This window comes from Fundulus heteroclitus, chromosome 22 (genome assembly GCF_011125445.2).
Source record: "Fundulus heteroclitus isolate FHET01 chromosome 22, MU-UCD_Fhet_4.1, whole genome shotgun sequence".
In the NCBI taxonomy this organism is placed as follows: domain Eukaryota; kingdom Metazoa; phylum Chordata; class Actinopteri; order Cyprinodontiformes; family Fundulidae; genus Fundulus; species Fundulus heteroclitus.
Genome location: NC_046382.1, coordinates 26,319,624 through 26,332,285, shown reverse-complemented (window position 1 = coordinate 26,332,285; position 12,662 = coordinate 26,319,624). Strand labels below are relative to the sequence as shown.

Here is a 12,662-nt window from a genome sequence, read left to right as displayed (position 1 = left end):
AGATGTGCTCTGCATTCCTTATTAAATCACACCTTGTATAGGTGGTGTTGATCCGGGTTATTAGGGTAGAGAGGCTTCCTTTCTCTGTCGGAGTGAGCTCTTTTGTGGAGCAGCGCGGATGCTTATTATCCAGCTCGTTCATTTAGCCCACATGCTTTCAGAAGCAGCCGCGCGTCGCTCAGCTGAGCAGCTCAGAAGCTGGTGATGACATCCTTCAGTGGAGGAGGGATCCCCCCCTCGCTCACCCCGTCATCTCGCCCATCTTTCCTCGCCTCTTTCAGCCGTAGGGGATCAGACCGCCGCTTCCTTTGAGGTTTTATGTTTCGCCGCACCTGGCCTGCATTCACCTACTGTCAGCACGGACATTCTTCATGAAGAAGTTTCTCCCCTCAGCAAGATCAGCGGCGTTTGATGTGCGCTCTCGGTGATAATTTTCCCTTTCAATGCGTGGTTGCCAGGCATTTGCTTTGCTTTTCCTTTTAGCCTTTCCGTCAAACACAGCTGCATGTTAGTTTTAAATTGAATTTTCTTCCTTCTTGCGTATCGATTGGGTAAAAACTAAGGCCTCTGCAGCCTGAAGACTGTTTTGGCTTTCAGACATGCATCGTGAATATCAACCAAACTTCTACCATAAGGCTCGGATTTTTGCCATTTATTATCTTGTATTTGAAAGTGGCTGGAAAAAAAAAAGTTTTACCTTGACGTCTTTGTAATGAGGGCTTGCTTTTGAAAAGCAGCTGTGCTCTTTGATTTAGACAGTAATTACCTGATGAAAGAGAGCTACATGTTGAGCAGGTCAATGTCCTTGAGAAGATTTTAATCGAGCCAAGGTTTTTGCACTAAAGTGGGTTTGTTAGATCTTTTTTAATATTTGATCACATGAAACTTTCACATTAACCCCTTGAACTTTTTCCTAGTTTGTTGCATTACTACCAGACATTTCAATGTGTTTTACTGGGATTTTACGCGATCGACCAACACAAATAGTGCACAACGGTACAGTTGCACATGGTTTTGATCATCCATCACCATAAAAAGTATGTAAAAAGTGCCGAATGTGTATGTATACCGTACCTTTTCTCAAAGACACCCAAATAAAAACCGATGCAAATTATTTCCTTTGGGCATCCCTTGTCTGCAATCCAATCTCATTGGAAATGCAGTTCTGTGATGGCCACAGAGGTTCATTGGGGAACAATTAGGGAACGCAAACATCATGAAGACCAAGAAACAGAGCTAACCGGTCAGAGTCGTAGAAATGTTTATTGCTCACATATGTTTACGTATATATCTGTAAACGTACATCAGATCCTAATACATTAAAGTTAGTGGTTGAACTGTGACAAAATGTGGAGCAGCTAAAGGAGCGTGGATGCTCTAGCTAGGCACCGTGACCCATCTCTCCCGACATCTTTGTCCTCACTTTGTTTTGCTCCGCCCCCAGGTCCAAGGATCTCATCAAAGAGGCGATCTTGGACAACGACTTCATGAAGAACTTGGAGCTGTCGCAGATCCAGGAGATCGTGGACTGCATGTACCCTGTGGAGTATGGGAAGGATAGCTGCATTATTAAGGAGGGCGACGTGGGATCGCTGGTGTATGTCATGGAAGGTACGATGACACTTCTGCAGAAGTAAATCACACATTTTAGGATCATAATTAGTTTAGATGGAAAAAAATAACAAATCTGTAAGAAGCAGAACGAATCTTTGGATGGTGTAGAGGTGTAGACATACTCTTTAGAAATTCTAACTAATCTTCCTTTTTTTAAAAACATCCACCTTACAAACATGAAAAACAAATTAAATACTCAAGCAATGTGTCACATCACATAATTCCCCTGTGTGTCGCTGATTTGACCTTGCGTGATGAGCGCCCACCGGCTCATTCATTTTCAACATCCCTTAATCCTGTTTTAGTTTAGAAATGAGCAGCATAAGCCTATCATACACCGCAACAACAGGATAATGTCTGTTCTGACACTGAAGGGTCAGTTTTGCTCCATGGATTTTGACTGAAGCTGCTGCGGTTCAATGCTCATTGAGTCTTTGTCCCTGGCAATAGATTTGACCCTTAACCAAAAGTTGGAATTGATCATTATGGGGAGGTGAACTTGGTGGACATTGACAGACATGAAGACATAAAATAAGATTGAGCATCTGAATCTCCTCTCACTGTGACTCGCAGGATTAATTATTAGGTAACAACCTCTTTTCAATTTAGCCTTTAAATAAAAGCTAAGGTAACCAGACTTTTAAGTTCTGCAGGAAATTAACCAGTTTCTCTTCTGAAAGGCTCCAAGTCGATTGTAGACGGCAAATTTAAGTAATGTTTAGGTTGATATTGCATGTTTAAATATTAATCTTTTTTAAAGAAATTTTAAATGCTTAGTAGAAACATGTAAATTTATTGTGGCAACAAAGTAAATGAGAGTAAGCACCCTTCAATAAATAAATAAACCAAATTAGGAGAGATACATGTTAAAGACGAGGCAGGAGTTCTGCTCACCCACCAAAACCAGAGTTGTTGAATTCTTTCAGTACAACATGTCTGATGACTTCCACTGATTGTGCCATCAAACAAATCAATAACTGCTCTCCCCAAACCGTCTCCCCTACAAGGATATACCAAAAAACTAGCTCCACCAGAGTAGAGATTGGGTAGAGAGGAATTTATTTTAAAGATTGGTATCTTTAAAACTAAGCTCAACTCCCATTCCTGTTGTTGGTCTGCTCTGTGATTACGTTAGACACACATCCAGCAAGACGTATAGCCGCAAACACGCTTTAACCATACCAGTCTATTTACTTATGCACAGCTTGTGTTATAGTTCAGGCATCTTATTTTGTTTTTGTCTCCTAGAAACCAAGACTTTTAAGGCTACGTTCACACTGCAGGTCTTGATGCTCAATTCCAAATTTTTTGTGAAATCAGATTTTTTTGCGTGTCTGTTCACATTTCCAAATATATGCGACTTGTATGTAATCTCCTGTGTGAACTGAATGCGTTCAACCTAAGTGTCCCGCATGCGCACTCGAGGACACGGTGACGTCACACGTAGCAAGCGTCCTCGGTGTTTGCGGAAGGAAACATGGATTATAATGCTGGCGCGCATTTTGCGGTCATTAATTTATTTTCTAACCGGAGCTTTCCCTCCATTGACTGCTCTTCTCATTGTTGTCCGCTATGGGTGTCGTCTTTCTTCCCGCTTCTGCATAGCAGGACGCAGAATAGTGACGTTTGTCGAGTATCGGTGACGTACAGGTCGGATAAATGCGACCCGGCCGTACAGACACAGGTTGCATTTGAAAAGATCAGATACGTATCGGATTCAGGACCACATATCCAAGTGGCCTGGGTCGCATTTGAAAAAATCCGATCTGTGTCGTTCAGACTGTCATAAAAAGATCAGATCCAGGTCGCATATGGGCAAAAAAAATCAGAATTGGGTCACTTCACGCTGCAGTGTGAACGTAGCCTTACACTCTTTTACTAAGGCATCCATATTAAAAGAAATATAGCCCAGCTCTTCCTGCTGCGCTCATGTAAAAGTGGGCAGCTATCGATGCAGCCGGAAGAGCGGCACTTAGTGGAGTTAAAGCACTCGCCATTAATATTTACTGCTCTGAAAACAAAATGCTTAGTTAGTAAAACTTAAAAACAAACAAAAAAGAAAGTAAACATGCAAACATTTCTGCAACCTAATCTAGGTGTGAACGGCATCAGCAGAAGCAAAGCAGCAGATTGTGTAGCTACTGTATATGTGTTGAGTTAGACGAGGGTACCAGTGACTGTCTCCTGGACATCTGTCCCGTCAGCGGTCATCTCCAATACTGGGTCGCATCCTGACCCAGACTGACAGAACATTCAGAGGCTCAGGAAACCCTTGTAGCTGTTTTGGGTTAATTAGCTCATTAAGGTGGAACAAACTGAGTCGAATATTTACCCTTTCTAAAACTGAATTTTGGGTTTTCATTATCTGTAAGCCATATTCATTCAAATAAATAGAAGATAGATGCGATAAATAAAGGCTTGAAATAGTTCACTCTGTCTGGAAAGAATCTATGTAATGTATGAATTTCCCTTTATGAAATGAGTGACAAAAAAATTATTTAACTTTTTCTCAAGTTTTTAAGATGTACCTGTATGTTGTTTTAGCTCCAAATGTTACTGCTGTTGGTGAAACTTTATGGCACGGGGAGAAAACAGCTAGTTGGAGCGACGCTTTTACAGCTGACCTTACTGTGGCTGGCTTAGTTAGAAGCGGTTTCCCAGTCTGATTCTGTTTCGCTGCTCCTATTACCTCTGTCTAGAGGACAGCGGGCTGAACAGATGGTGGCCTGGACGGACGTGGTCTGTGAGGATCTCTGCATTCATCAGCAGCTTGTCGTTTCCTCCAGAGAGGTTAAAGGACAACGTATAGTCTTTTCAGCTGATCTTATCATCTGTAGTCGCGTCTTATCAGCCACTGTGCAGCAAGTGTGCCACACACTGATGCCGTATGTCAGTACAGTTTCAATTGTTGAGCGGGCAAAGGTCATCACATCAGCAGCGTCTCATCCAGATCATCCCTCCTTTGCACCATCATTGCGTGGAGGTGGCGCTCAGCTTTTTTTTCAGCACTGATGTTGTGTTCACTAACCATAAAATATGCTCAGTCGGCTGGAGGAGGTGTTGGTCTCGATCTTAATAGTCTGCAAGAAACTCTTGGATGTGAGACAATACCAGCACTTAAAAGCATTTTGTCACCGCAGGCGTTCGAGGGATGGGTATATAGTCACCGTAGCTGCCAGTATTTGAATCCTTTGGCTCAGTGGTCATATAAACAGACTTTAGGTGGTGCCCTGGTGAGTAAAACATGGACTAATTATGTGTAGAAAAGTGAGACTCTTAGCTGTTTCTGTTCGCTGTTGCCACTGTTCACACAGCCACAGGACGGCTTGACAGTTGTAAAGCATCTGGGGGAAAATATATCAGACAAAAAGGAGTTCAGACAAAGTAACAATGTCTGAACTTACAATGTCAGATATTACAAGCGATGCCTGAATGCTGCCAGAATTCTAGTTTTTCAAATTAGAAATCAAGTCGGCCGCAATCGTTATCCACTCTTGATATGCAGACAATGTTTTCTTGCATTGACAGATCAAGCCTAATAGTTCAGGTGTCACTTCACGCTAGAGCAGCACATCCGCTCCAGAATCATCTAGCTAGTCATAAAGGTCTCAGGTCATCACACAAACATTTTGATTTATTCATTTTTTTTTTTATTAATTATCTATGAACATTAATCTTGCATGGTTTGATCTCTGTGCCTTCCAGAACATTACAATCTTTTTCTTGTTGTGAGAATAACTATCCCTCATTCTATTTTAATTTAACGATGTATCTCATGGCTGTTTGCTGCTGGTTATTTATTGAAATCAGTATGTTTGAGAAAGCATTTAAATTCACCAAAGCCTCTATAAGGCTAATTAAAACCTGAAAGTAAAAACCTTATCAAATGTCCAAGGGTAACCGTGTGTGACCCTTCTCTAATTTGTTCCCCCAGTCTAGTGCCTTTTGTAACATGTCGACACCTTCTGATTTGCCTTTTTTTTTTTGTCCGATTTAGGTTACTTGGTGACATTTGTGGAAAAAAGCCCATATAGCGGCATGTAAATGTAACACAAAAGAAAAACGTAGAAACGCAAATTGCTCGGCTCACTGTTGCATAGTTAAACATCAGCTTAAAATGTGATCGAGCACAAAGACAGTGAGGGAGGGGGGGGGGGGGTTGGCGAAGCAGTTGAGAAGTCTGCCTTGCTGCTTAGTGTGGAGGCACTGGCATTTAAAGGTTGATATTTGGTTTATCAGTCACAACAATTGATTGTTGCATCCGTTGTTGGCCACCTCTTTGTTAATGGATTGGTGAGGCATTCCTTGGACGCCCCATTCAGACGAACCTTGTTAAAAATAGATTTGTGACAAAGGAGTCCGAGCAATGAGCTGCAGGCAGGTAGGAATGGGTTGTGTGCAAACAGGTGCTTCTTTAAACTTTGTTTCCCTCTGAAAACATGTAGTGCCTTGGCAAGGTATGAATACCTATTTGAGCCTTTTCAGATTTTTTTTCTTGTTAAAAACTCAAACTTTAATGTAATTTTATATAAAATATCAACACAAACACATAAGGAAGGAATGAAACAGGATTAATGTTTTTTCTCTCTTAAAAATCTAAAATAAATATTTAAAAAGCCTGATAGTCATATGTATTTAGCCCCTTTTAATCTGATATACATTAATACAATCCACTGTATGAGGCCTTAGAGCACACGTGTCAAACTCAAGGCCCGCGGACCGAATCTGGCCCGTCAAGGCAATTTATCCGGCCCTCAAGAGCCAAAAAAGGCACATCATGTTATAAAGTAGAGGCATATATCCTTTTAAAGTATATAAAGTGGCTAAAACAGTGCATTCTGTTGCAAATGTTGTTTTTTTAACTGTGTCGTAACAGCATCCTGCCACTGTTTTTTTCACAACACATTAAATCAGCCCATAAATGTCCAAAAAGAGGAAAAGTGAGGCAGCATGATGAGTTTAAAGTGTAACTCACCCCAATATAAACTTTTTTTTGTAGATAAACTGTATAAACTGGGCCTAAGGAACTACTTTTATGTTACTGTGAAATATTTGACATTTTTACGTGAACTGGAATGAAATTATGAAATCAAATGTATCATCTATACAGGTGCAACCGGCCCTTTTAATGACTTCCTGATGCCAAAGTGGCCCGATATAGAAATAAGTTTGACATGCCTGCCTTAGAGGCTCATGGTAACTCCAGTCGAGATCCACAATTCAGGTGGGAGAATTTGTTGCCAACTACAAGATGTGCGCTCCAAAAATCTAGCCTTCATGGAAGGATGGTGAGAATAAGGCAATTTCTAAAAGAAAACCAAACAATTTGCAGTTTCCCACAAAGCCATTAAGGGGCACAGAAAATAAGTGAAGGTGCTCAGATGTTATCAGAATTACAACTTTTTGGCATATTTGCTAAACACTTTATGTGAAGGAAAACCAACACTTCACATATTCTTGTTGAAACATGGTAATGGTTGGGGCTGGGCAATATCGAGATTTGAAAAGCATTTAGATTTTTTAAAAAGAGATACAAGATGAGACTATACAGTTTATATCGATATGTTCTGTGTTGCATTATAATTATACTTTTATGTATTCCAGTAGGTTTCTATATTTATCTACAGCTGTTTGCCTGTGTGACACATTTGGGAAAAAAACTTTGATTCATGAACACCTTTTTATAATTACTTTATGAAAAGAAAAACATATAGAGATAAATATATCTTAATATATAATATAATATAATAATATATATTATTATATATATTATTATGGCGATATATATATAATGGCGATATATATATAATATATATATATCGCCATTCAGTCTAAAAATATCAAGGTATTATTTTTGGTCCATATATTCTTTCTGAATATATGTGTGAACAGTAAAATCCCTCTCAAAACAATTAATATTACGAGGGAAACTTTACAGAAAAGGTAAGTGCATCACTTCAGTGCTTAAGCAATTTAAAGGCATAGTTAAAGTTAGAGATTTCCAGAAAGTGCATCCTGTACTTTTGTCCACATTTAGCCTTGTTGCCTACACCTTTGGAAAAAGGAAGCTTATCAGCCGACCCCAGAGAGAAGTCAAATATGCAAAGAGTTTATGCAAATCCCATGCAAAATCCTTCTGTGGAAGGCACACCTGCAACCTGATATGGAAAGTGGCATATGGGAGAGGGCTGGCGCTGTACCAAAAAGATGGAGTTCTTAAGCAACCCCTTCCATAGAAGAAATAAGAAGCAACATCATCGTTAATTACTCCTGGGAAAAGCGAGTCTGACATCATCAAAAAGAAACCTTTTGCGAAGATAGCCAGAGCATCAATATCTTTTGGGCCTGTAGTCAGTCTATTTCAATCTCTCCCCACGAAGAAGGAGCAGACTGTGGCAGAGGTGACTTATCATTCCAGGTCACCAATGAACAAGTGTCACAGTAGCATGATGAATTGGTTCTGATCGAGCGAAACAGTACGAGAGAAAAGAATGATTCAAATCTGCAAGGAAAATGATTGCAGAGGGGCTTTGTGGTTTCATCTTTGACAAAGATAGAATATATGAGCTGTAACACAGATGGAGACAGGGCTTCAAATTCAGCCACGGTCATTTACCACTTCCTATTAGATAAATAAATTTGGTTAATTGTTTTTCATTTCAAAATCCCCAGGGTGGGTGTGGGGTATTCCTCTTCAACAAGCAATGTCATCTCTCTTCGACTGCAATTAAGTTGTTTTTGTTGCTTTCTACAGCTCCTCTTTGTCCATCTCTCCTGCATGCTCTGTTTGCAGTCTTTGCTGTAACTGGCCTCGCTTTGCATTAAACAAATTCAAAGAGGCGGCAGACTTTGTATCACGGGTCGTTAAAAGTCTGTTTTAAGAACATGCCAACAGGATGTCTGACTGTTAAACACGCAGCTGCCTCATCTCATCCCTGAACGTAGTTTTCCTGCCAAATGAAATCAGGAGCCCCGAGGCACGTGTGTCATTTATGGCATGATAACCAGTAATATCTGGTTATGGGCTGACAGGTCATTATCTGCCACGGAGCGTCTACGGCATGGCTAAATCGAGCAAACAAAGGTACAATACAGCTGCTAACATGATTGGTGTGTGAAATAATTATAGGGACTGAGAATGCTGTAATTGAATAACCGCTTCTATCTTTGTGATCATTTGAATCTGAATCCAATCTAAGTTCACTGGAGCACCGGCGATCTGCAAACATGATGGTACACTGGGTAAACATTAGTAAATATAGTTTTGTTACTGCCAATGCAATGCCAATTGAAGATGGCCGCTCAGCCGACTATCATGAACAAAAGCTCTGTTGATAAAGACGCCGGCGGTTAACAGAGTGCCGTTTCCAAACATGTCATTGGAAGATTTAGTAGAAGGAAAACGTCCCTCACACTTATTGGTACAAGGAGTACACCGCGTGTGTTTAAAAAGCCTTAAAGTTATTTCATCTTAAATTCACCAAATAAAATTTTGCATTTGTGTATGGGTGGGTGTTTATTAATGGGTACTTCACTGTTACAAAATTAGTTGGCTTTTATTTATTTTACAATCATTTTATAAATGTCTAGTTTGGTGTTTGTATTTGCACGAAAGAATAGTTATGCATTGATACTAATGTCTTGATCATCGTTGTGGAGGACGTCCAGCATTTAATTTCTATTCAGTGATAAAAAAAAAATCCCATGTGAAAATCGCAAATAAATAGCAAATAACAAAATAATTGGTGTAGAGTAGAAACTAAAAGTTTACATACACTATATAAAAAGATACATACACTTTTTTTCTCATTCAGACATGAAATCTGAATTAACCTTTTCTTAGTTTAGGTCTGTTAGAATGACCAAAATTATTGCAATTAGCTAAATGTCAGAATAATGAGACAGTGATGATTTTTGAAAGTACTTTATCACTTTCTTCATGTTCGGAAGTTTAAATGCACTAAGATCACTTGCCGTTAAACAATTTGGGAACGCCCAGATGATGATTTCTTGTCTTTGGAAGCTTCTGACAGTTTTATTGACATCTGAGTTGATTGGAGACACATCTGTAGATGTTTTAAAGGCACACCTAAAACACTCTGCCTCGTTGTGTAACATAATAGGAGAGTGAAAAAAACAAATTAAGTCAGCCAAGATATCAGGAAGATAATTATGGACTTGCACAAATCTGGGTCATCATTTGGTGCAATTTCTAAGTGCCTGAAGGTTCATCTGTTCAAACTATTATACGCAAGTATAAACACCATGGGCACAAATGGGTCTTCTACAGTAAATGGACAATGACCCGAAGCATGAAGCCAAACTAGTTACAAAGTGGCTTAACGATAACAAAGTCAATGTCTTGGAGAGGCCATCATGAAGCCCTGATCTCAATCCTATCATAAATCCTTAGGCAGAGCTGAAAAGGCAGCTTACAAACGTGGCTCAGCTACACCAATTCTATCAGGAGGGATGGGCCAAAGTTCCTGCCAACTTTTGTGAAAAGCTTGTAGAAGGGTAACCAAAACATTTGACCCATCTCATACAGTTTAAAAACAAGGGCACCAAATATTAAACAGGTCTTTAAACATCTCACCTTCAAGAAAGTAATAAAACAATGTCTAAAAACGATTGCTCTCATTATTCTGGCATTTAGAAAATAGAAACACTTCTGACAGACCTAACACAGGAAAGGTTTATTCAGATTTGTTTTCTAACTGTGAGAAAAAAAAAAAAGCTAATGTGTCTTTTTATATAGTATATGTAAAGTTCTGGATTCAACTGTACTTGTCAATAAAACACATTGAACTGAAGCATTTCTGTAGTTTACACCCTACTTTTAAGGCTCCTCCCACCCCACCCCATGCATGGCGAGCTCCTTCAGTGACAGACTGCTATATCCTCGATGCTCAAAGGAGCATTAGCACACATCTTTATTTTTTATCCCTGCTGTTATTTGCACAGTTTTTCAATTTCTTTTTTATTCTTTTTATATACACACGTTTCTTGTTTCTTCTCTTTTTTTTTATTTGTACCCTTCTTTAACTCTGCATGTTTCCGTTTGCCTTTCGCCTTGCTGCTACACCTGGAGTTCCCGACTGAGTGAAAATAAAAGATATGTGTATAGTGTTCGCCAGTGTCTTGGAGCTTTCATCCATCCATGACTCTGGTGTTTTATTATATCAGCATCTAAATATATTAGAATAACTTCATATATATATATATATATATATATATATATATATATATATATATATATATATATATATATATATATATATATATATATATATATATATATAAACATGGTCCAATACAACTATGTCCAGCAAGCTATCATTGACAACAACCTGAATGAGCGTAAGTCATAAGATGTCTTTGCTGAATAAGCTGGCTGTTAAGTAGTGCTGCATTTATCATATCCATGGGTTTGTGGTTTGTCAATGAAACAGTCTTCCTGGAAATGTTTAACTGCATGCTTTCCTCTGCTGACAAGCCTTATGGAGATACTGACTTCATTTTCCAGCAGGACTTGGCATCTTGCCACACTGCCAAAAGTAAAAATCGCTGCACTTGATTGGCCTGAAAACTGTCCTGAGCTAAACACGACAGAGAATATACAGACCATTGTCAGGAAGGAGATGAAGGACACCAGATCCAACAACTAAAGCAAAAGAGAACTATCAAATCAACCTGGGCTTCCTTAACTCATAAGCGGAGCCACAGACCCCCGTCCCAGTGATGTGGTAATTCCTGCAAAAGAACCTGCAACCAAGTGTTGAGTGCATATATTGGAATGGTACATGAACATATCATTTAAGTAGGCTGGTGTCAGTATTAAAAATCCCTTATTTAGTTGGTTTTATTTAATACTCAAATGCCCTTAAAAAACTGAATCTCCAAAACTTGATGCTAGATAATTGCAACATTTTCTTTCACTGTGATATTATGGCACAGTAATAAAGGATGGGTCTATTTTAATGCTTTTTACACATCTTTACCAGGGCCCCCAATAGGTGTAGAGGGGCTGGACATCAAGAACATTTCAATAACTCTTAATTTGGCTCTCCTTTCTTTAATTTCAGAATCACCACATACCTGAAGATCAGACAAAACCATGAAAGTACTCGCCTGGCGCTATGCTAAGGCAGCCATGATAACCATTAGTTGCTGAAATGAAAGACTGCTGTATTTTGGCTGCATCCGTTGGGCGGTAACAAGCATCTGTCCTTTTTAAAATACTGATTACAGCTGGAACAAAAGGCTCACATTTCCATAGAGATGGGATTGGTTTTTGATTGGCAATGTCATCCCCAAAGACACATCCAGGTGGCTAATGATGATGATAATGACTAGAATAATCACTTCCAATTACTATCAAGTATTTTATCCACAGTGAAACCCCCACAATTTCCTTCAAAGCAATTATCCAACTTAATCCAATGAAAGTGTGGTTTCTAAACCAATTTTGTGTACTGCAGAACCACAACACATAAGAGTTACAGCTATCAGATCTGTTATTTTTTTGTGTGCCACAAATAACTTTTAAATCAGTTTCCTTCGGTGAATAAAGTAAAAGATATCTCAAAATTAAAATAGTATTTTTTTTCCGCTGGCAAATAATGCTTAGGTATGTTAAATAATGGATTACTTTGTTCTCAGTTAATGATTAAGATGATTTAGTAAACAAAACATTAAAAAAAAATACTAAAATTGTTCCAATTCCAGATGCGCAAAATCATCTCTGTGTTGAATTAGCCATAGTTTCAGGATTACTCTTCAGCTAAAATACCAGAATAATACCTAGATTCAGTTTACTTGAAAAGGCCATGTCTCTTATTTTAAAATGTTCAGGTATTTCAAAGGAGTCCATGCCATGCCGTTTGAAATCCGAATGTTACCACAAGACCACAGATTCTCCTTAGTACCTAATAGTGGTGCATAATCAGAGTATAGTATCAAGCTAGCCCCAAAAACAGAAATGGTGTTGCAGATGGAGACTACAGACGTTTGTTACTTATTATCTTTGACTGCTTTTCAGTAGCTTT

The 12,662-nt window shown here is 39.0% G+C and overlaps 1 protein-coding gene across 2 annotated transcripts in view; it reads left to right on the top strand.

The window, feature by feature from the left end:
• The window catches only part of LOC105940239 (cGMP-dependent protein kinase 1), a 130,632-nt gene that overhangs the window by 14,903 nt on the left and 103,067 nt on the right, over positions 1-12,662 (top strand). For both annotated transcript variants that reach the window (XM_012882729.3, XM_012882727.3), the window contains exon 2: positions 1,445-1,611. In XM_012882729.3, coding sequence (XP_012738183.1) covers positions 1,445-1,611 — 167 coding nt within the window. The remainder of the gene's footprint in view (positions 1-1,444; positions 1,612-12,662) is intronic.